A 25750-nucleotide genomic window follows, 5' to 3' on the forward strand; every position below is an offset into this window, starting at 1 on the left:
TAGCTTTGGTCTTTTTTTTTAGTATACCAAGTGATGAAAAGCAAAAATCATGGCATATGTCTCAGGTAGGAGACATTAGAAAAGTCACGTATGATAATTGGTTTGGGGTTGAAGACCAATACTCAAAGAATCAAATTCACCTGGAAAAGTTTGCCTACTGATATGAAACACATAAACAAACTGAAGCCAATTATGTTAAAGAATATTGGAGGAAAATTATGAAAGAGATAAATACATTCATTTAAAAAAATAAATAAATAAACAACCTCCTGAATGCACAATGCACAAAAAGTTAAATTTTCAATTGCAATTTCACCTACTTCAGAATTGTTGCACTTAATACAGGATTCTAAATCATATTTATAGCTCAATACCTGTATAAAAAAGTGTATCAACTTTTGCAAAGCTCCCATATCTACAAGTGATCAAGTAGCTAACAAGAACTTAACTAATGGTTTTGCGTGATTATTCTTATCGTCTCAATTCAAATTTAAACTATGTTTTTCTGAGCTAAGTACACCATGGGGTCCACTCCAGAACACAAGCCAAGTATTTATCCTCTTTAAAAAGGAAGTCTAAAGAAAATGTTGACTTGTGCATGTTCTTTCTTTGGAGATAATCATAGCACAGCAGCATCATATGATTTATAAACAAATAAGGATTTTATTTACTTGTAAGGGAAACTCACATTTTTAAGAAGTTAAAAATTATTTCTCAGTGTTTTTGATTGTAAAGGAGAATACAAATTAGTTGCTTTGAGAATGAAGACTTCTACCTCTGCAAGCATACCAAGCCTCAGAAAAAAAAAGTAAGTCTCCGATTTTATTTTTAAGGCAAGTTCTTTTGGATTAACAAATAGTGAAATCAAGCATACATGCTTATTTATTGAGATATTCAGAAAAGACTTATTTTCAGAAGTGATACAAACTGCTCAAAATCCACTGATCATTGACCTGAGTCAACCATTGGACTCTGTAGAGATACCAGGGCTTCTGATATTGAGGCAAATTTTTAAAAAGGGAGCAAGAAGTAAAGCTGGAGCACTGTGTTTATGCCAAAGGTATAAGAAGATTATGTTGTCTTTATTTATTTATTTATTTAACATATATTACAGTGAATTTCAGTTCTCAATTCCGTGAAGCAACAAGTTTGGTACAGGAGTCTTATTTAAAACTTTGCTTTTGTGAAAAGTTGAGGACAGGTGTTAATTATTTAAAATTAAATCACAATCATATTAGGGGCAGTTTTTAAGACACTAGTAAATCAGTTCACTGAAAGTGAGAAAATGTCACAGCGAGGTTCTGTAAAAATTTTCTCATTAAGTATACTCAAAGATAATACCAGATGTTTCACTCATTGAAAATAACATCTTTGAGCTTTATCCTATAAAATTATATGCCCAAGCATATATTATCATAGTAAGCAGGTCAACTGATTTAAAATTATATTTAACAGAATGAATATTCATCTGTAAATGTTGCCGGGCCATAGTATTTACAAACTCACATTATGGTTTTTACAATTGAATCTGCAGAACATTGGGTTTGACAATATTTCCTGTAAAAAAGGTTTTCAGCAAAATATAAATGCTTCATTTAGGCAAAGCTGAAACCTACTTTTTGAAATTTGATTTATTCCATTTTCAGTCATATCCATATATCTAACCTAAAAAATTTTGCAGGATAAATTTTACAAAAAGTAGTTATTCAGTGAACTGAATAGAGCCATTCTGTAAAAAGTGCTTTTTGAAAACCTTGTATTTCAGGCAAGAGATAAGATCTAGTGGGGGGACAGAGAAAAGGAGAAGACTAAAAGATAAAAATAATTTAAATATAATTTTGTTTTGTTGAATCACATTTCAAATTTTTATATGCATTATAGCTTTGTTACTTTAAAGAACAAAGTGCTGCGTAATGGAAGATCATGGATAAGTTAGAACTAATGCAGTAGGTATTTCTCCAAAGCTAATCTTTATTTTTAAAATGTTAACCTTCCTACAGCCTACTTACTAAAGCATTAGAAAAAATTATGGAAATCCTTATGTTTCTTACATTTTACTAGCTTAATTTCTTCCCATCCTATGTACTTCCATATTGAAAATGGAAATAAGAACAGCACCAAAAAAGAACAAGTTGCAAGCTAAACAAACTGAAATCCTACATAGAAGATCATTAATTTTAAACCACACATAACTTCTCACTGTAGGGTTTATGGAATCTCAGCCAAAGACTGAAGTAGATTAAAACTCCAGAGACTGACTTAAAAATATTTTAGTGAAACCAACTGGAGATAAAGATACTTTAAAGATAGTTGAGGTAAGGGGCAGTTAAAATCTAAAAAGGCTAAAGGTTTCTTAAGCTCCAACAGCTTAGTTGAAAGGTCTTCTTCCATACTTTTGGACTTGATTAGCATTATATAAAATAGCCATATCTGACTTGCTGCGTAACCAAAGTTGTGGTTATTCTTTATACAGCATCTAAAATTTCACACTCCATCAGCACATGTTCAACCTATTTTATCTTGGCAATTAATTTATTATTTTTCAGAACACAGTGAAGCCTTGTTTTCAAGTCATTCATAACTTTATAAATCAGTCCTGCACATGAAACCATGCATCTGTGAACCGTAGAAAATCCTTGCACTCAGGCGATTAAGCTCCTGACACCTTTACTGATTAATAATCATGAAAAGAATAAGATCAGAAGCAAAATAAATGATCATTTAATAGAGAAACTCACAAAACAGCCCTTTAACTTACATATTCCATCATGTTATTCGTTTCACATTTCCTTTTGCTTAGTCTCCAATGCAAGCACAGCTAGACAAGGAGGAAAGAAAAAGAAGAAAAATGAGCTGTATTTTATTGCAGCACACAGACTAGCCCATTTGTTCACCTTTCATATTTTTCGTTCAACAAAAGCATCTGTTTCCATACTGTGCAATTCAAACTCCAACAGTACGAAGCTGCTCCCTGCGGCACTCACCTTGTGGTATAACCTATTGTTTTCCCATTCTAATAACTTCTCAATCGATCTTCGTGTCTGGAAGACAAATGAGAAAGAATTTTACTCTTGACTGGTTTTAGAAAAACTTTGTTTTGCAGCTGCTTTAGTGTGAAAAGGAGAGAGGTACAGGACAGTGACTGAGTACAAGGTGGTCTGGAGTATTATCAAAACTTGTCTGGTATTAAATAATATATAGAACAGAAATAACTTTTTATTATAACCTTAACCACTTTGGAATAAAAACTGTTGATATGTGTGCTGTCTCATTCTTAGGGCAGTTTTAACTTAAAAAAAAAAAAATCACAGAAATTTTAACACGATCTAAGTATAAAAAGCAGGAACACTGCTCCCCCAGGACCCGTGGTCTAAATGTACTGCTTCTAAGGTCAACATATAAACGCACAAATGTTTTAAACTATTTTTCAATGTTGTAGGTCAAGTGCAAATACACAATAGTCTAAATTAATGAGGAGATATATCCAGATTTTAGAGTGTGAAAAAGTAAATGCAGAAAGTTACAGTAAATTCCACAAATAAGCACTACTAGTTTGTGATCGGTATAGAGAGCAAACACAATATTTAGGATTCTAAAGGAAAGGTTTACTGCCTGTGTCATCCACACTTAACATTTCAGATAGAGAATTCTGAAAGCTGTGCTGCACAACTTTTTAAGATTATGCACGCTAGAATTAAAGAACATTCTGTGCTGCAAAGTTTCACAGCATTCTGAATATAATTATTCAGTTATATTTACATTTGAGAAATACATACTGACATTTATGGTCATTTGACTGCCAGAATATATATTGCTTAGCTCTAAATGGGATTTGCTACAGACAGTGAATAAAAAGAGGATAATTCATGGTGCCAGGTGTTAAGATGAGACCAACAGAGCTGCAGGTGCAAAAGGACGGAGCAATGACAAGGATCAAATACAACTTAGTGCAGCTGCAGCTTCCTTAGAAGGCAGAGAGGGGTGAGGGGAAAGGATGAGAAAGCATCTTGCTGTTATTACTACAAAATACTAATACTGTAAATTAACCTTAACAAACCAAACTAAATGCTGTCATGAGAAACAAAAATGTCTGAGTAAAATAAAAATTAGACAACAAATTATTCATTTCCCCCCAAATATCAAGAGCTTAGTTTTCAAAAATCCTCTATTTTAATACTGAAGCAGTTGTGGGGAAACACAGCTAAGCATGCACTGTGGTCACATGATTAAAAATTAGATCATTGCTACCTATCAGTATTCATTACAGCAAATTTTTATTATGCTTTATTTTAAAATCGCAAGCTAAGGAATTATCAAAAAGTGGACATACCAGTGACTAATTTATCACATAAATTAGAAATTGAGTATTTTTGGGGTTATTCTTATTATTATGTTTTTAAAGACAGTGCCCTTTAACAATAATCAGTAGACCTCACTTGTTTCTTTGTAAAGATAGCCTTTTAGAGTCTGCTCTCCTTTTAAATGAAAATAGGGCAGCAGTTATGGTCACACTTTTGTTAATTTAGTTGCCAGTCAGCCCCAAATCAAAAGAAAATAAGGCTGCAGAGTGTAATTAACATTCAGTTCAGTCGTTTTGTCCCTTGTCTAGCCCCCAAGCTTTGTTAAAATTGCCATCTGAATGCTGAAGGCTGTAGGGAAATCGATTTGATTCTAATCGCACCATGAAAAGAACATGATCTAACTGCTTTCAGCCCTCCGTAAATCTGTACTAGGTCTTTAGCACAATGCAACTTCCAATTTAAAAAGCACTGAATGTCTCGTCAATGACTTTGTGAAGAAAAAAGAACAAGGAGCAGACATAAAAATTCCAATAGTTGTTTAAGCATTAAAGTTCATTTGCATCACAGCAAACCTGAAAAGGGCTGACCTCTCAAACCGCCTCTCAGGTCTATGAAGTTGTAGCCTTGACAAGCTCACATTGACAGAGCTCATTGACTCTGAAAGGCTACTCTATCAATGGTGAAAAATGGCAATAGGTTCTACTCTGAGCAGGCATCTGCCTGCCCACCCGCTGCTAAACCAATGGCAAAACTGATTCAAAACCTGAATCTACCTTGTAATCTTCCTTTCCAGGACCTTTTAATAATAGATTAAGATCACTATACAATTTAATTTCATTGTTTGCCCCAAAGACTGTGAAAATCATCCAAGCTTTTCAAATTCCAATAAAATTACATCTATATTACAATACATAAATATAAATAAGAAATTGATAGGTACTATTAATTGGTTTATTCAAACAAGAGGACAGTTTAAAGTCATTTGATTAGCAGGAGATAAAAATACATGCAGCCTCAAGACCACGATTCTTTATCTTCCCAGAGTCTTAAACACTACCCACCCTTCCTATGGTATAATCTGGGATAGTTATAGCTCCCAAACACACCATATTATTAATATAGAAATGCTAATGAAAATTAGACTGTAAAATATTTCTGCAAACCTCAGAGGTTGGAATAAAAAGAAATTAATTAAACAGCATCACACAATTCACTATAGTAAGTTTTCTTCCTACTTGACAGGTGAAAAAAAGCACTTGCACGTGCAGCTTAATTAATCACTGCTCTTGACATCTCAATGATTTACAGTGAGGAGCAGGTGAGGATATACAAAACCAGAAAGGAACACTTGATTTGAGTGTAGCATTTCCAGCACACAAGGATGACAAGCTTGTATATTCTATCAATGGTGTACAGAAAAACCCATACAGCAAATTATTTGTTAGCCACAACAAAAGCACAAATTAAGTGGAAGAGAGACTTGCTTATTAGGAAGATTTAATACTATCCAGCTTTTAATTTATTTTTCTTAAAAAACTCAGTCCAATATTTGAGCAAAGAAAAAAACCTGCAATTTGAGTACGATTTTCAGCATACCAATGATAAAAAAGTATGTTTTGTAACATATTTCATGAAAAAAAGCAAATAGTCTTCAACACCATCCACAGAATTTTGTGAAATAGACCTGTTCAACTGTCTAGATGCAATGTTTAATGAAGCATTTCTGTAAAATAACTGATTCTTTAAAGATATTAATGCCTAACAGTGTCTTTTGAAAAATCAGACTCTCAAAAAATCCCTGTGCAGAATACACTTCCACTAATCTTACTGCTCCTGATTCAGTAAAATAAAGTTTTTCTCTCAAACATGGAAGAAAAAAAAAATCTAAGCCTAAATATGAACTTTCCAAGCAGAAAGAAGGATAATTCTGAATATATTACCAACTGCAAGACATTTCTGTTACATCTTTGCAGTGTCTATCCAGTTAGCTCCAGATGGAATTAAGATCTGGACAGGAAGGCTGTGCAGTAACAGGGTCCCTCTGGCAGTGCATGACCAGGAACACGCACACTGCACTAAACTGCACTAGCAAAAGGGCCAAGTCCCCTCAAGTCTTGCTGCAAATCAGTGAACGACTGGTACAGTATTAAAGCCTATATGACTCCCAAAATGGTGCTAATTTGACTACCTCTCTTTGTCTTTATTATGTGGGGAAACAACATGGACAGCCCTTCACTAACAATTGCATTTGTAGTTGTTTGGGAAAAATCAAAGAATCTCCCACTACGTGCATTTGATCATTGACTTCTCATGTGAAAACATATGTATACCTAGTGCACTATTAGTCCAATAAATAACACGAGATTTTCAAATTCCTTCATACAAAACTTTACCACAATCAAGTATTATTGGTTTTGAATACTGCCCTAATTTATCCTCAAATTTCAAAATACAAAGAGAATGCTACACAGACTTTTGTTAGCTTCTCATATGGCCAGAATTTGTATTATACACCACAGAAAAAAGTCAAAGGATCCTGCCAGAGGTCAGAACCATAGTATCTCTGCTCATTCAAAGAGAGAAATGACAGAAGCATTCTGAATACAAAATTTATACCCAAGTAATTTAGCTATCAGCACGAATGATGAAATAGTTAGATAAATGAATCACATAATGCTCACTTTCAACACGCCAGAACATCCCTCAAGCCAATTTTGAGGCCCATACTGATACCACTAAAATGCCAAAGCTGTACTCAAAACACACATAACTGAATGATGTACATCTGTGCTTGTGTACATCTGTGAGAATGTCCTCATCTTGAACACTAACTATACCTCAAGTGAGCCCACATGAACTGCAAATTGGTAAGATTCCCATCTTACCATGGAATTCTCCATTTGTGAAGGGATAAGAACACAAAGGTGAAACCTGATTTGATTTCAGATGCTGACATCCTGGACTATCTGCTTTACTGCACAGTAGTTTGAAAAGATGTCTGTCCTACTACAAAGGTAACATGGAGATCTTGCATAATTTCTCCTATTAGTAGCTAGTATATTTCTTATTTTAGACCATTGTAAGGGTGCTCATTCCAGAAGCCACTTCAGCATCCATGCAAGAAAGTAATTGAAATCTATACTAAACAGAATGAATAATATCTGGAAATAAATGCAGCAGTCTCGTGCTTTTTATATGACCTTGAAATAACTGCCTTGTCCAACAAGATTGCTATTTCTGCACCTGGCCTAACTATATTGACTACTTTGTGCAGAAAGTGAGTCCATCCTAAAGCACAAGATCACAGCTCAGATCACACCCAAATACAGTCAACAATTCTGGGGCAGGAGAACTGACATCACATTGATTTCACATTTTGGAAGATAGCCCTGAGGATATCGGCTCACATGATCCATAAACTTAACCTCATTTGTACAGATCTCAGCCCTGGGTTGGTACACCACAAAGACATGAATTTAAAGCTTAGTAAATCAAGTCATACCAATTACTTTTTCACAAGGTCTCTTCCACCAACTATTTGCTGATATAAAGAGAAGCTCAGTGTTCTTTGACACCACTGCATGTAACACTTTTTAATATCTAAACTCAAGATTATTCCTCAGTTACTCTGATTGCCTTAATTGTCAAATTCCTAGAATATTTAAGAAAGCAGTAAAGCCATTAAACATATGCAGGATAGAGAACGTGTACAGAAACATACACCCATGTATATATACCTAGGAGTAAACTGGAGGGATGTTGTATTATCACCAATGCACTGATTGACAAATACTGAATGAGTATTTTCCAAAGGCATTTTGGTCAGCAGTAGAGACACTTAACAAGAGAGAAACTAACAAAGAAAGTTCCTAGAAGTTGATTAAGGTCTTCTGTAAGTTTCCTCTCAAATATACAAAATCCAAAAGATTCAAGATGCTAACTGATATTTTAGCCACTGGATATTTTAGCTGTCGTGTAAGAGCTAAGTCACCAACTAAGTGTTGCTAGCTACATTCTACAAAGAGGTACCACTGACTAGAGGCAACCATCTGTGAAAATTTCACACTATGGAGAAGCCTTGTAGTAGAAATAGTCTTGACCATGGCAAAAATAACACACTTCCCTTGAGAACGCCTTGAAATGTGGTCAAAAACACATTTTGCAGGCAGACAAGTGTTGAACTGATCCATGAAGCACCATGAATACACTTAATGTTGTTATTTGAACTTTTAAAGAAAGAAAGATTTGTAACTCAGTCATCCTAGGATTAAATTCTAGCTCTGATTCTGTCATCATATGGAAACAAAACCCATGAAGCTCTGATCCCTCCAAGCAAATTATTCAAATCTAGCCATGACAATCTAAAGCATCCACCTCCTGCTGAATGACATTCTCACAGAAAAGGCCACAGAAAATGAACACATAAAATAGAATTTACTGTAACATGGACGGAAATAGGATCAAATCTACACCAAATAACTCATTTGGTGTCATTCTCTGAGGGAAATTTTACACTGAACATGAATGAAAATTCCATCTCCTCTTTTAAGGTTACAGAGATGTTAATTTTGGTTGCTGTCGTTTATTTCCAAAATATCCAGGAGTATGCTATGGAAAATAGTTCAGGGCCAATCTAGGTTGAGAAGCTAAGAGATCTCTGGTTACATCTCTATTAAGAAATGAAACTGTGCCCAGAAACTTTCCCATTCATTTCAAGCCAGCTGGCAGGGGACAGCTTACATCTCTATCAGTGAATTTTCATAACCTCTGAACCACTCATAGTGCCTGAAGCATTCTGATAATGCCTAAGAATTGTTACACAATATAGACTCAGAGCCTGCCAGGGATCTTTCTGAAAGTACAAATTATAAAGCACCAATTTCTAGGAGCACTCACAGGTTTAGTTTATCAGTACATAAGAATGCTTTGGCTCCTGCTGTAGGAGTGTCTAAGGGCAGTGGCCAAGAACGGGAGAGAAGCTACGTGGCCAGAAAGACTGAAAGGCAGCACGACTTGACAAAACTCCATAGAAGACTGTAAAATCCATCACTTCACCAGTCTGCATGCTGAAGAGAATAATCCCTCTCAAAGGGACAGCCTCTACAGTCCCTTGTACATCTGAGGGCTGAATCAGAAAAACACTGGTTGATCCTGCAGCTACTTTACAAATTTGGAAAAAATAAATCTGGCAACTTAGTATTTCCCATCATCATTATTGTTCCAGATCAAGTAATTTATTCCAAAATTCAGCAAAAAATATTTTTATGAGCTACAAAATTAGAACTACCAGGCCACTTCACATTTTACGTGTGTTTGGTATGGTTCAACTTTTATTAACTCTTCCACTCTTCTCTTTTGTAGAACTGCCCCCCCTCATCCTCCCAACTGTTTTGTCAGCCGTAATGGTTCTTAAACTACTGTTTTCTTCACTAAATAACTTTCTTTATATATACTGCTTGAGTTACTAAGAATGCTACACTTCAGCAGAATATTTTACTGTGATTTGTTTTAATAAAGTGGAAAACTGAATACTTTCCAGATCTAGGGTACTTTTAAAAAAATCAAGAGAAGAGGCACAGAAGTGTGTCACTACTTCACACTTGCCAGAACTTCATTCTGGTTTTCTGTTCTACAGTAACAGTCTAACAAGCTATTGTTCAGCCAAGTGCTTCCTACTCAGTTTAATTTTATCATATAAATTTCAGGTAAATTTGCTTTCCAATTCTTTCCTCAACAGTGTTTGCATATGTTCCTTATTTGGAATTATCTTTAAATTCCTAAAGACAGAATCCTAAATATGTTCCTTTCTAAACCGATTTCCAAATCTGACAACTAACTAGACCACTTTTAGCAGGCTCTTTCAAAATAGCTCTATGCAAATTTCACCCAACTCACACTTGTAGTTTCAGGAACACATCAACCTAGACAGGAAGAGCAATATAAAAAGCAACAATAAACCCAAACCACTGAATGATCCCTTTACATACCTTAGCCATCACAACATAAAAGAGGTAAAATGGAAATATTAATTTTACCCAGATTGTTCTGATTAATATGAAAATGTTCAGAAACATAACTCTAATTACAAATGCAATCAAATTTTAAATAGCGGGTGGAATATTCACTATACATCCCAGAGATACACTATATTTAGGACTTACATAAAAATCAAGAAAAAACAAAATCACAAATTTAACTTCAGAATACATATTTTTGAAGTACTAAAGGGTTTGCATTTGATCTATAAAGAAACAAATTAGTATTCTGTGATCTACTTTTATCTGTAAGTATTCCTCATGTCAATCTTATTGCCCTTTCCACCACCAAGCAAGTCTGCAATTTAAAAGACATGGTAAAACTACCTGCTCCAATACCTCAACAACAGTAGTGACTGTATACCAACTCACTACTACAAACTTTTAGGAAAGCACATGAAAAGCTGGTAAGCTTTTGTAGGTTGCTGTGAAGGAAATGCAATCTGATTGCAGATATAGGAAAAAAAAAACAAAAACCACATAGGTATACACATAATGATTTCATATTTATTTGTTCTACCAGCTTAGCTACTTGAGTATACAGATGGCTTAGTGACTCCTCTAGTGAACAATATCTAAAGCAAAATATACCAGGCCTGAATATTTTGATTTTTTTTTAAGTTTATTTCATAGTTAATATTTTTTTTTAAATACCTCTGAATGCTTTTGAAAACAATGGTTACAAATGCATATTTGATACATACAAGTTCTACTTTAGAAAAAGGTATACTAAGTTCACTAGAGTCAACACAGAGATATGTGCTCTGATTAGGATAACCATAATAAATACATTACAATTTCAAAGATTATTCCAAACTGAACTAAAATGTAAACTGTCATAATACTTCAAAAACAAGGCACCTTTGGTCTTAAGTAATTGCTTGTGGAACTCCTCAGAAAAGCATTATGCTAATATGAGTACCTCCAGTGCAAAGTCCCTGGCAGATGGGCATACGAGAAAAACATACATTTTCTTCAGTTTTGAAAACAAATGTAATGTATTTATAAATTCAATCAACTGATCAAATGCATTTTTAGCATTAGTATCATCCACTGACAAACAACACCATTGAATTTAAGAAAATACATTCCAGTTCCTCCACCATATATTTAATTTGTACTTTGGAAGTTGTAATTAGCTGTGTTTATATAGCACTCTGAAGATGTGAACTGCTATGAAAGTGACAACTAATGATGAGGCTTAAGCAGCATTCATCAGCTTTGTGTGCATTCACAAACAAACAAATCACTCTTGAAAGTATTACTACAGATCACACTGTTAAATATCTAATTCTATTCATTTTAAGAGATTGCCCATGAAGCATCTGAAACATGCAATTTACTTGTACAATACCAGCTTTTAAGAAATCTAGCAGTACTGCAATTCTATCATAGCTTTCATTGTTACTGTTTCTGTTGAAATTATATATCCTATTTACTCATCAGGAACTACAGCATTTAGTTAATACTGAAAATGAGTGCCAATTTATTTGAAAAAGTGGTTTCAAATGGGCACCTAAGCCTGCAGTGCTTTTTGAATTATAAATCACTATGCCATTCTTTCTATTTGAAGAACAACAACTTAAAGACCTAATGTTCATTTGTACAGCCTGGAATTTGTCCCAGAAAAGATGGTGCATTCCATTAATAAAACTGTTCAAGAACATTTATGATCTAGATCTGCAAATGAGGGATTGTACTTCCTGCAACTTTCTTGCAGCTTTTATTCATTAAAATCGAATCAAGACCACATAAAAGGAGAGAAGCAATAAGATACTGAATCAAATAAAACACTTATTTTATTGCTGAAGAGTAGCAGACTTTTTCCAAATATCTCAGTGCAAACTAAGAAAGGAAACAACACTATACAAAGATTCCAAAACCAGCACTGAAAAGAAAAATTCAGTGAAGGGGAAGCTTTCACTGCATGGAAACAACTAAAATTACATAATTAACAGTTAAACTTAGAAACATCTGTGGCTTAAAAAATTCCTAGTTTGAAGCACCTGCTGATTTAAGGAAACAAACCATTACCTTGTTTTTCACTGAATAAAAAGAAGTGTGTATTCCAACTATACACAAACTTTCAATAATTGTTATTTCAGAAATTGTACCTACATTTGTGGTAACTTTCCTGAGTTAGAATTTAAAAAGTCAACGAAAGGCAATAAAAACACAGAATGCAGAGAACCACTAAGAAAATTATTCTAACTCTGAAGCAGAAATTGACATTTTGTCTATATGAACCATAAGAAAACCAAACAAAAAGTATTTCTCTGAAAAAGAGCTGTAAACTGTATCAGCAATTCAGGACCAGGGTAGATTGATTCAGATTCATTAAAACAGATATTTCTTAATTGGTCATTCTGAGAAAAATTCCTCTTCTATATTAAAAATAAGGAATTCTGTAGTTGAAACTATTGTTTCATTTAATAAAATCTTTGAGAAATCCTCCCACTTGTTGGCTTACTGTATCTGTAATTCAACACTAATAAAATTTGTAGTCTTCCATTTCAGTAGAAAAGGGCAAATATGAAGATGTGTATACTTTTGTTGTGCAGTTAAAACATGACCTGCACAAATTTCAGGATGCAAACGCTCCTATCATGCTTTCAGAAATCAAACTCTCTCATTATAAAGTCTTGGGAGTCTTTTGTGATCACTGCAGCAAAGGATATAATACAAGTCAGCTCCAAGTAACTGTCCTTTCACTGGGAATCACTTAGGGCTGAGCTAGCAAAGCTCTCTGGGTAACACTTCTCAAACAAGTGCAAGTAATGTAAAAGAAGCAACCTTTTATTTATTGATCATTTGTTCTACAGTATGAGTAGAAGTGGGAAATAATTAATTGTATCTCAAAATTAAAGAGAAGAAATAAGCATACATCATCATGGACCCCCATTTCCTCAAGAATCCTGACTGTTGTGACTATACTTATGGCTGAGTCCAGCCAGGGAAAGAACAGCTAAAGTCAAAGCACAGAAGATAATTTGACAACACAACCCTCTTCCAAGACACAGGTAAAGTCAAACACTAGCAGTTCAAATATGAGTAGTTCACACTGAATACCTTAATCTTATGTATAAGCAAAACTGTGGCACAAGCAGCAAACCAAGGGAATCAATGATTTTTTTTTTTTAATGAGAGAATATGAATTTGCTTCTTGTCACAGTTCTCCTGGAATCTACTGAGCAAATAACAGACTGGAACCTGGATGAACTAGGTACTATTTACAACTGCTGCTTTTACTGAGCAGCTCCAGGTAATTCCCAATGCACCGTCTCTTACATTCCACACTTCGGGGAAAGTACATATTGTTAGTTTCTTGCACTTGTCACAGCACTTTGATATAAACTGATGGAAAGTCCTAAGATTCTTCTTTTATGCAGAAGCTTGTGGATACAATTCAGTACTGAGATCTTACAGAGTTCAACCCCTATAATTCCACGTAAGAGGGATTTAAGGGATTTATATCACTTCATATTTTCCTGCTCTGGGTCTACCATGACAAAGTTAAATCCACCCATATCTATAAAAGCAACCCAAGTGGCAGTTACTTTTCACCATTTTTCTGTAATTAAAAGTAGTAGCCCTGACTAGAATAATTAAAAATCCTTCTGCTTGTTCCCTACACTAGAATCTCCCAACATGTCCTTGAAAGATTTAAGCTTGAAAAAGTTAAGTTTTCCCCTTAACTCCTCTACCAAAGAAAAATATTCTTTTTCAGCTATTTCCAGGATTAAGACTTAGGAGTTGGGAAAAGCAGTCTCTTCCCTTTCACTTTGTCTTTAAGAACACAAGTTAATTCATTCTCTATATATACTCTTCAGATGCCAAATAGACACCAAATTCTGAGTTTTCTGTCTGAGAAACAACCCTGCAAGCACACGTTCATTTGGTGAGGCTTTAACACGGACAAGGACAAGTGGTGCTGATCTGAAATCTCCAGACTGATTTAAATTACTTTTACTCTGGAGGAATAATCAAACTGCTATCAGTGTCTAGTGCCATTGTGACATCTATGGTGGCATGAGATACTTTGTTTAGACAGCTGAGTCCTAAGTTGCACTAATGCTGAACATCCAAGAGCAGAAAAAGATGCAAAGGTCCATAAATGTCCTCTGGTAACAACTTTAACAGGAAAAATGCAACATTTACTGATAATCTGGGCCATACTCTAGGATGGCTTACACAAATTCAGTCACAGAGCTGTGTCCACATTCCTACTCTTTCATGGAAAGAGTTCATACTCTTTCCACAACTCTTCCGTCCACACGCATTCTATACCACAGCAACAATTACACCAATATCCTCTCTTCAGCCTCCTCTGAACAAAGTACCTGTTGGGCTGGGGTTTTTTTCCCCCAGATTTATCCTTTTGGAAGGAGTTTACTATCCCACACAACTCCTCTAACTGTTGCTTCACCAGGTTCCCACACAGAATCTCTCTCCTCAGCTTTGAACTATTTTCTGACCCCAGATGCTGGAAGCCCTTGTATTTTTCCTGACACTGTTTAACAATGCATAAAAAGTTGATTAGAGGGCCCTGTCTAGAGGATGAGAGCTTGTGACATCAGCTCCTACCAAGTTACATCCTGTTATTGTTTCCTGCTATAACACATTATGTGAGAAAACTGGGTCAAACTTCATAACACCAGAAGCATTCTCATTTAGAAGTTCAACATGGACAGTAGCAATGGACACAATTTCCCTTGTGTTTGTCACCTACAGTGCTAGGCCTTGAACAGTAAAGGTCTTCTCTGCAAGCTACTTAAGTCACCTGCTTATCTGTTGAAGCAATCACTGGATTCTAATTTCTTCCAGCAGATTTTTGGGCTATGGATATACAATCATGTGCAGAACACTTACTAGCTTGCAACAACTTGAAGACAAAAAACTTAGGGTTTGATATAATTCACACTGACACCAATATTTTTGTTTTGATTAGTTTCTCCACAAACTCCAACATTACCAGGAAGCTTTTCTACTTGATTTTGTATACAATTAAAACTACCCTTAAGTAATCCGTTAAAGGAGATAAGCATTAAGATCTTAACACAAATAGTTAGATGATACAAAAATGCATACAGGTTTTGTTAAATTCAATGTTCATCCTATAAATATTTTTTTAGAATTCCTTTATTTATTAACACTAAAAAATGAGAATTTTGATAAAATCATGATAATGTCCAGTATACTGAATTGTACACAAGTTGTAGCATTAAGAGGCATTACATGAGAGAACATATACAAGGCATGACATTAAATGCAAAGATGAACAATACTAAACAGTGAGGAGATGAAGAGGAGGCACAGAGATTTCCTGCAGAGTAGTAGAAATAGAACTAGTCAAAGACAATTTTTGCAGACACAGAAACAGAAGAGGTGGTAGGGCAGCCTAATTAACCACACTGAGAAAAAGGAAGTGAAAACCAGGCTCATGTAATGAGCTTCTGTTGTGAACAATGCTCTAAGTGCAAAGTGTACATAGACAAAAGGCTACTTTCAAGTTCTTCATTTTAAAAAACGCATCTTACTCATCTACAGCTTGGAAGAAAAATTCAAAAAGAAAAATCAGTTATACTTTTTAAAAACTGCCTTTCTAACAAAAAACATGTGGTTCCTTGAGGCCACAGTGTAATCAGAAGCTTCTCAACAACAAACTGCCACTCATTCACTGCCAAAATCTGATAATCTCAAACAATGTATCACAGAAAAGATGCAACTATTTAAGAGTATGTTGAAAGTTGGTTCAACTGCAATAATTGCTTTACAATAGGTGGCACTAGGAGGCATTCAGTTATAGTACCTTTCATTGAGTTATAATTTCGAAATCCTGACTGATGTCTCCTGTAACTTTAACCAGTACAGCAGGCAACAGATACCAAAATGTACAAAATAAAAGTGATTTAAATAAGTTCTAGCAACAGTTTTTTATGATGGAGAAGGGAGAAAAAAAAATAACAAACTAAAATGAGAACAAAACCAGTACAATTCTAGCTATCAAAAATTCTATTAATATTCAACTTACTCTTTTACTGAGGCAGATAACTGGCCACATACTACAACCTAAAGTGCAGCAGCAGCAAAGGCATCCACATAGTAGCCATCGTACATTAACTGGAAGATTCTTCTTAAGACAACTGTTAACTCTACTGATGCTGGCTTTGAATTCTTCAGGTGCAACCTACATGGGAAATGAAAAAAGAAGAAACAAACTAGTACTACAGCAGCACAATTTATTACTTTTACGGTACTCCATACTTGGAACATCTGTTTTTGTAATAAAATGTGAACTCCAATTCCAAACTTCTCTTCAGACATACCCACCTTTCCAGTTAAAGATGAAGGAAATTCTGCTTCAAATTTGTTGCTTAGTCCAAACCTGCAAAAACAAAATTTAGATTGTACCAAAATTGTAAATAACCCTAATCCATGCCACAAATTACAAGCACCTCATAATACTCTCAGGGTCTGTATCAGTAACAGTATTAATTTCAGGAAAACACTACTTGTTATTGAGAGTAATTCTTCAAATTATTCTAACAAACAAAAATACACCATTGCACACAGATTGAAAACCATCATGGCCATAGTCTCTTCTCATAGTTCTCTTGATACTATTGACTCTTCCCCAAAGTCAGCAAACCTATAAGCAATAGTAGCAAGCGAGGTAAGTGAACAAGGGGAAAGGGAAGCAACTTAAGGCCACAATTTGAACTACCTCTCTCTTGTACCAGTACAGATGTATCTTGAAGAAAAGCTCATCCAGTGCTAAATAACTGTTCTAAGCATAAAAATGGAATAAATACTAGCTTAATTTTCATAAAATAAATTGCATTTTGTGTTTTGAAACCTATTATGCAAGTAACAAAACATGACTTAAACAATAACCAATTACACATGTAAAGCTGTGAAGCAATTTGAAATGAGCTAGAGTTATTGAATCTACTGGGTTTCACATGATCTAAAGATCTGAAAAGTGTCAGCTTATCTATTAAAAATAGGCTTTCTACCTTACAGTTGTTTGGTTGGGTTCATGACCAGATGAACCTCAGACAATCTGAATATTTTCTGGCATCTGGGCTGGGCGATAACTTTTAGTAGAGACTATGCAGACTTTAAAATCATTCCTAACAGTACATGACTGGTTACTAATTTGGTATACAGCAGTCAGTGTAAAATTTAAGTTGCAATTTTAAATATTCTAAATATAAACCAGAGCAGTCTATCAGATACTACAAACAAAAATCAGAAGCTAAACTGCTCAAGACTTGAAATACTGGCAGCAACACCTATCACACATTGCTGAGTTGCTTGCAGAAAAGCTTACCTAAGCCTTGAGAGCTGAAGATTTTAAACACATAATTTGCTTTTGCAATATGCTCTTGAGCAGCTAGGTACTTCCCAGAGATACGGTGTTTTACTGAATTTTTTTCCGTACTGAATTGAATGATCTGCATGCCAGTAGAGAACTTTGTCCTAGTAATCAAACAGGCATTACCTTGTAAGCTACTGTGGAAACCTCTTAAAACCCAGTGAACAAAGTGGCAGATGAGTTTCTTTGTAGATAAATAAAAGGTGGTGAATTTTGGGATTCCTCAACTATTCTTATGTGACACTCAACTGAAGTTTGACAGGTACAGCTCACAGGACAGATCTTTTAATCACCACTCATGATTCTCTTAAACATCAGCTCAGTGCAAGCAGCAGCTACTAGAAATAGCAATAAAATACTGGCCACCACTGAGAAAGTGCTTACCATCATTTGGACTATGAATAAAACCCTCATACACCCACATATTCGGTACGGGGTGCAGCTCTGGCATCCACATTTCATGAGTTAGAAAAAGACAGAAAGAAGGAAGGCTAATATAATAAAGGGAATAAAGCAGCTGCCTCAATAGACTAAGGCTGGCATTAAGCTGGAAAAAATAAGGCCGAGGGGGACATGATTAAAGTGCAAAGTTTCAGGAAGGGTAAGGGGAGTGTTCATCACCACAGAGAGCACTGACTGAAACTAGACAGAAACTGTTTTAAAACAGTCAAAAGAAAGTGCAGCTAAAAATAAGGTGCAAGTAGCTAACTTCTGGGTTTGTTTCTTGTTTGTTTGTAACTTAACATTACTGATGCAAACAGCGCCAACAAATTCAAAGCAAGATGACACAAGGTCCCTGACAAACACACTACAGCAAAGACAGTGCTGAAGTTTACATTACTCACAGAGCTGCAGATGCCAGAGAGTACAAGCATGGACACCAGGAACAGCCAGACTTACACGGAGTCCATACGCAGCAATGCCTGTTGCCAAAGTTTGCAGCACCACACTGGGCTACATAGTTTAAGGCTGTAGGTGACTTTTTCATTGGGGCTTAGGGCAGAGCAAGCAGGTAATTTTCCTATCATTTTTTACAAGTAGTAAAATCATAAAATTATTTGTGTTGGAAAGAACCAAAAGCCATCTAATCTGGTCTTCCTGTCACTAGATCAGGTTGCTCAAAGCTGCATCCAACCAACACTTTCAATGAGCCAAGTGTTCCACTGAAGACATCCAATGACAGTGCATCCACACCTTCTCTGAACAGCCTGTTCCAGTGTCTCATTGCCTTCATCCTTATATCCAAACTAAACCTATGCTCTTTCCGTTTAAAACTATTCCCCACAATCCTGTCACTATAGGCCCAGGCAAAAAGTCTTACTCCACCTTTCTTTTAAGTTTCCTTTGTATTTTGAAAGTCTGCAATAAGATCTCACAGGGGATCTTATTTACACAGGCATTATCTACCATATTTCAGTATTTGAAACTAGAATAGTAGCACTGCAAGACTAAGTCTCTCAAAACTAGTGAAATAACAAATGAGAATTGTTACACAGAAACACATATGACAAGTTTACTACTTCAACACAGAACAAAGGAAACTTAACTTACTGGAAACATGCTACCATTAAAAATCCTGCTGAATATTTCATGACAGGAGGACCATCCACCCTCTCTTCAAACTGCTGAGTGAAACTAAGTGCTGAGGCAAAAGTTATGTAAACATCAGAGTCATACCCAATCACTTAAGTGTCATGCCCTACTTAAAATTGCCATTAAATTCAAGTGGAAACCGAAGTTTGAAAGAGCCCCTTGGATTCACATACATTTTGGAAGCAGCCAAGCTTGGAGAATGACTCCAAGCTCAAGAGACAGCTACCATCACAAGTCTCAAAACTAAAAGGTAATACCACTTAACAATATAATTAGTTCATTATATCAGTATTTGTGAAGTATTCAAATGTTGACAGGTCCAACAAATACAAACAAATACTCATCAAGCATAAAAAATAATTTCTGATAACAGCAACCCCTACTGGAAAAGCTCTACAGCTGTCTGAAATTACAAACACTGAGGCAGTGTGAGGCACAGAAACTTCCAACAATGCAGTTACACTTGGTTGAAGTTATAAGCAAAGAGACTGAGAGCCTGTACTCAAAGCTTGTGATAATGTTTAATACATGGTAGGGTAGCGAAGTTGAAGCTAACTCAAACAGCTACCAGCAAAATTTTGAGCTTGACACATCAGTGTTGTCACCATATGCAGGCAGTAAAAAAGGGTGACTCCATATATTAAAAGCATACCATACATTGCAAGTAATTATGTGATCACAGAACTGTCACTCTTGACTGCAAGCTGAAATTTGGAAATTAAAGCACTAGAAACTCCACAGAACACTACTGCACATTTAATATTTTGGAGATTAATTTCCTCAGACAGCTGTCCTACTATAGCACTAAATTTCTTTATTATAACACTGCATCCCCAGTGACACTGACCCTTCTCTGCTTGCTCTATGCCTTTCCCACTTAAATCACATCTTCAACAGATCCATGCTCACCTCACGCATGAGTACATTCTTTACCCTTCCTGGACCTGAACAAGCATTTCTGGAGCATAACTCCATTTGAAAGGTACAGATAAATTCCTGCCCTTGTGTATAGTGGAGAAAGAAATGGAGAGAGGTGGTAGCTTTAAAGTACAGAAGTTTGCAGTGCAGGACACAGACAATTTGGAACCTTCCCCAGCATGCAAGTCAGATCATCCTAACACAAAAAAATTGCCACATGCTATCCTCTTCCCCTTTATCTTCTCTTATGGGGACTCTAAACCATTTTGTCACTGCCCTTAACTCTACTCTTTAGGTCCACATGTCCCCAACTCTTAAAAAATAAATATATATTTCACAAATCTTAACATGCTCCATGATTCTCACATAGCCCTGTTTTTACTCATATGTCTTTGATGCAGAGTAAGGTTGAAAAACATATTAGAAGACTTCAGTTTAATAATAAAGAAAGTTTATTGGGCAAATACACCTTTTGTAAGCTGTTTTCAACCCTACACAGAAGTTATCTTGCATTAAGATATAAAGTGCTGTAACAACAGCACAGAAAAGCATTCATCAGCACATCTCAATGGCTCTCCATCATTCCAGTACTGCAAGAATAAATCCAGTATTACTCGTTAATACAGTCTGCTACATATATGGTACATGTCTCAACTGGCCTAGGAACAGGAAAACAATCACTGGAAAACACTACCAGACACGTATCTTAAATATTCTCTTCATGATTTCAAACACATCATGTACCTCCATTCCCATCATAATGATTTTAGAAACAAGTATGAAACACCTTGGACTTTCAGTTCAGTTTTAAGTAAGGATCTATTTTCACATCACTTTCAAGTTTTTCGCCATTACAAGAGAACCTCAAATTTTCAGCAACCAGGTGAGGTTACTCCTTTACCAAGCTATCAAAACCTCTGCTGTCTGAAAACAGTTTAATTGAATATTTAAAAAACAATGTTAAAAAAATTTTGCATTGCCTGCAGCATGTTTCAAACAGGGGGTTTAAGGAGAAAACTTAGTGCTAACCAAAAGCTCCACATCCCCAAAAGGCAAAGAATTCATATGTTTTATTTGGATAATATTTAACTGCTTTCCTTGAATTGTTTTTAATTACTCAGCTTAGAAGACTCACACACTTCCATTATCTGTTGGATGAAATCAAGTACTGGTAAATGTCTCTCTGATGTTAATATGTAGTCATGGAATTGACATATTTCAAACTCAACATTATGACTTCTACATAAGAACAGAAAGGATATGACAACAGACTATGAAAAGAGAGCTTCTGTTTAAATACACACACAGCAGGAGCAGTCAGCAAATCTTCAAACTGCAGAGCCAGGGACAGATCAATCCAGTATTTGCTTAACTGCTGATCATTTTTGTCAGACCTTCAAAATGCACACATGCTTTTATACTGGCAAGACTAATTCATCACGCACATAGGACTTGACCTATTCCTGATATCCACCAAATGAATGTTCTAAAAGGGATCTATCTAACTTTTAATGATAAGCTTCTGGAACCATGACAAGAAAAGTTATAGGCTGTACAAAGGTGTAAGTGGCTGATGCTATGTAGTTAACTGTTAACACCTAGCACAGTAAAGAATGCAGATGAAGATCAATTGCTTAATTTTGGAGGCACACATTGGTATTTCATTGCTCATTCAAAACCTAAAGAACAAGTACTTTAAGGAAGATCTTAAAGTAATAATGAGCTAGTAACTATTAATGAACAATTAACAAGGCAGCCATCCTTCAACCACAAGGCCCTTACTAGTCACAGCCAATGTTTCACAAGCTTCCCCAACATTCCACTAACGGGCCTTCATCTTGTCTTGCTTAACCTACCTTCAAGTATTGGAGGAGAAACCAGTGTTTGCCTCTGTTTCAGTTATTTGCACTTTTCATCTGCTAATATCAAAACTACCTAATTGTGGTTTTTCTCTGTTCTTCATAAACAGACTATGGCTACTGGCTTATTTTCAGTGAATCACTGGTACAGCCTTAGTTCACAATAAACAGTCATAAGTTGAACACACTGACTACATGCTTCTATTCTTTCACAGGGCCTCCTTGACCTCTGGCCCTATCTATGTCCTTCTAAGTTTCCAAATCTCTCTCAGACTATCCATACCTTACTTCCTGTTTTTAACTGGACACCTAACTGCACTGCCCAGCTATTAGTGTTTGTGTCAACCACATGATAAAGAGCAATGTATTCAAGGGCCAAAACACTTGTCAGGTTAGTATCTGAAAATCAGTAGAGTTTATGAGACCCAGAGCAACAGACCACAATATCTTCAGCTTTTATGTCTGTACTACAAACCTAGTTCTGCTGAACACTGAATACAAAAACCCAAAACTTTGTACTACTGTCTCTTGTCTCCAGGTTTGTATTTCAGCTTTTGACACTATACATTGTAACTGACAACTACTACACTCCAACAGAGTGAGCCTGACAGAACTGATGAAAGGAATGATACCCTCATCTCTTACATTACTGAGAGTACTATACAAGCTCCTAGTCACTTGCTGCTAGATACCAAACACACAAAACAAAGCTGCTTCTATGTCAAACACAGTGAAACAACACACACCAATCACAACATAATTTTACACGTAGATATCTGACTAACTGAACCCTTTTCTTTGTTAAAGTCCTCGGAGCTATATTAGCAGTCACCAGTTAAATGGGAGTGGGTAACAGGAACATAAACAACCTTGTTCAATAGTCCAGCCCGTCATGTGCTGGCACATACCTGTTATACAAAGGAACACAGGCACCTTACTTCCTGACAGCTCATCATTTTGGACAAATACTTCACATTCCTCTGCCAGTCACAGCCCAAGTCAGTCTTGTTTCCTCAGCGCCTAGTTATGGTTTGCACCCGCCCGCGAGTTTCCCCAGGTCTCGGTGGGGCCGAGAAGAGCCCTCTCGCAGCCTCGCAGGCCAGGGGACGGGCGGCAGTCGCGGCCGGTGCTCCCCACGCCCGCCCCGGCTTGCCCCGAGCTGCACCCGCGGGCTCGGCCGCCCCCGTCCCGCCGCCCGGCCTCCTCACGCCCGCCCCGGCCGCGCAGGCCCCGCCGCGGCCCTTACACGGTGACATGGCCGGAGCCGCGCACCACCACCGGGTCGGGCGAGTACTTCAGCAGCTGCTCCTCCAGCGCCCGTTCCTCGTCCTCCTCCTCCTCGTAGATCTCATCGAAGTCCGCCATGGCCGGGCCGGGGCGTCCGATGAGCCAGAGGAGCCGGGGCGACGCGAAGGGAGCCGGCCAGGGAGGCAGGCGGGAGGGGGCCGGCGGGGCGCCCCGGGGCCGGGCCGGGCCGGGCGGCAGAGGGGCCGCGGCGGCAGCAGCGGCTGGAGCGGCGGCGGCGGCTCCGGGCGGGGAAGCGCCCGTCACCCTCCGCGGGGGGAGGGGGCGAGGGCGGGGCAGGAACAACAACAACAACATCCGGCCCCGGCCCCGCCCCGCCCCGCCCCGCCTCGAGCAGCGCGGGCCGGGCAGCGGCGTGAGGGGCCGCGGGGGATCCGGAGACACGGAACCGGCGGGGCAGGGAGCGGGCACAGCGCCCATCCCGTCCTGCTCAGTCCCAGAGCACACGGCACAGCGCTGTGTCCAGGCGGTCCTGAGTGTCTCCGATGACTGTGCCTCTCTGGACAGTCTGTTCCGGAGTGTGGTCACCTGCACAGTGAAGTTCTTCCTCACACTGCAGTGGAACTTCTGTGCACCAGTTTCTCCCCGTTGTCCCTTTTCCTATCGCTTGCTACCCCGAGAAGAACCTGGCTCCATCCTCTGACATCCTCCCTGCAGATTCTGATAGATACTGTTTAGGTCCCCTCTCAGATATCTCCTCAGTGCTGAACAGGCCCAACTCCCTCAGCCTTTCTTCACATGAGAGCTGCTCCAATCCCTTACTTGTCTTTGCTGCCCTGCACTGGACCTGCTCCAGGAGCTCCATGTCTCTCTTGTCCTGAGGAGCCCAGAACTGGACACAGCACTCCAGATGTTCCTCACCAGGGCTGAGCAGAGATCACCTCCCCCGGCCTGCTGGCAATGCCCTTCCCAATGCAGCCCAGGGTTCCATTGACTTATTGACCACAAGGTTTTAACCCTCTTTTGGGCATCCATCCACAGGAGGTGGGGTTAGACACCTGCTGTGAGAGGAGGGGTTGCACACTGGTCCCTCTGCCTCGTGCAGGGAGATGTGGGGAAAGTGGCCCCTGGCCAAGGCTGACCTGCTCACATGAAGGCTGAGACCAGGTCCCTTGGTGCTGTCCCTTGGTGCTGTCCCTTGGTGCTGTCAGTTCCTGGATCTGCCATTCCTGTGGCAGCCTTGAATCCTCCATGGAAAGCATCATGCTAAGGCCACTGTTTGCAGAGCAGATGAACAATGAATTTGCAGAGGAACAGCCCCTTTAGGACTATATTGATGAATGCTCAGCAGAAAACCCTAAAAATGGCAGGGATTCTTCGTCTCTCTTGGCAGTTTTGTTATTTGACATAACCAAAACTTAAAGACTGGAATGTGCCAATGTGAGCATAATGGCCTTAGCAACAGGTAGACTGTCAGCTGTTGTGATGACAGTGGAAGGTAGTGTAACATAGGATGAGATATAGCAGCAGGATGACATCTTAAAAGTGGGAGAAGACCTTTTGTATTTGACAGAGTGGACTGGTAGATCATGTACTTGCAGCAGTATCCAATATAAATTTCAGAGGGTTCAGCCTGAAACAGTCAAAAAAAAAAAAAAAAAAAAAAAAAAAAAAAGACAAATCTGCTTATCATAGAATCATAGAATGGCCTGGGTTAGACAGGACATTAAAGATTATCAAGTTCTACCCCGCCCTGCTGTGGGCAGAGACTCCTTCCAGATTGCTCAAGGCCTTATCCAACCTGGCCATGGACATTTCCAAGGATGACACTTGCACAGCTACTCCAGGCAACCTGTTCCAACATCTCACCCTCACAGTAAATGTAAAAAATGTGTCTTTATCCTAATTTCTTGCTAGTGTCTGATACATGTCCTTGTAGAAAGTCCCTGTTCATCTTTCTTGTAGGCCTCCTTCAATACTGCAAGGTGTCGTTCAGGTCACCCAAAAGCTTTCACTTCTCCCGGCTGAACCACTCCAATTCTCTCAGAATTTCCTTCTAGCAAAGGTTCTCCACCCATCCAATCAACTTGGTGGCTCTTGTCTGGACTCATTCCAGCAGGTCCATGTCCTTCCTGTGTTGGGTTCTCCAGAGCTGGATGCAGTGTTCCTGCTGGGGTCTCACCAAAACAGAGCAGAGGGGCAGAATCTCCTCCCTCCCCTGCTGCCCATGCTGCTCTGGATGCAGCCCAGGACACATTTGGCTTTCTGGGCTATGAGTGCACATGGCTGGGTCATGTCCAGCTTCTCACAGCACCCCCAAGTCCTTCTTGGCAGGGCTGCTCTGGATCTGTTCATCCCTAGCCTGAGTTGATACTGAGGATTGCTCCAACCCAGGTGCAGCACCTTGTACTTGGTCTTGTT

The 25750-nt window shown here is 38.0% G+C and overlaps 1 protein-coding gene across 1 annotated transcript in view; it reads right to left on the reverse strand.

The window, feature by feature from the left end:
* CHIC2 (cysteine rich hydrophobic domain 2) overlaps window positions 1-23662 on the reverse strand; it is a 28134-nt gene extending 4472 nt beyond the window's left edge. Inside the window, exons 1-5 of the mRNA XM_079305344.1 lie at window positions 23331-23662; window positions 16667-16721; window positions 16368-16523; window positions 2985-3041; window positions 2759-2818 (exon numbers count right to left, since the gene is read on the reverse strand). Of these exons, the coding sequence (XP_079161470.1) occupies window positions 2759-2818; window positions 2985-3041; window positions 16368-16523; window positions 16667-16721; window positions 23331-23449 (447 nt within the window). The 5' untranslated portion in view covers window positions 23450-23662. The remainder of the gene's footprint in view (window positions 1-2758; window positions 2819-2984; window positions 3042-16367; window positions 16524-16666; window positions 16722-23330) is intronic.
* Window positions 23663-25750: the final 2088 nt, after the last annotated feature.

Source organism: Erithacus rubecula (genome assembly GCF_903797595.1).
Source record: "Erithacus rubecula genome assembly, chromosome: 5".
In the NCBI taxonomy this organism is placed as follows: domain Eukaryota; kingdom Metazoa; phylum Chordata; class Aves; order Passeriformes; family Muscicapidae; genus Erithacus; species Erithacus rubecula.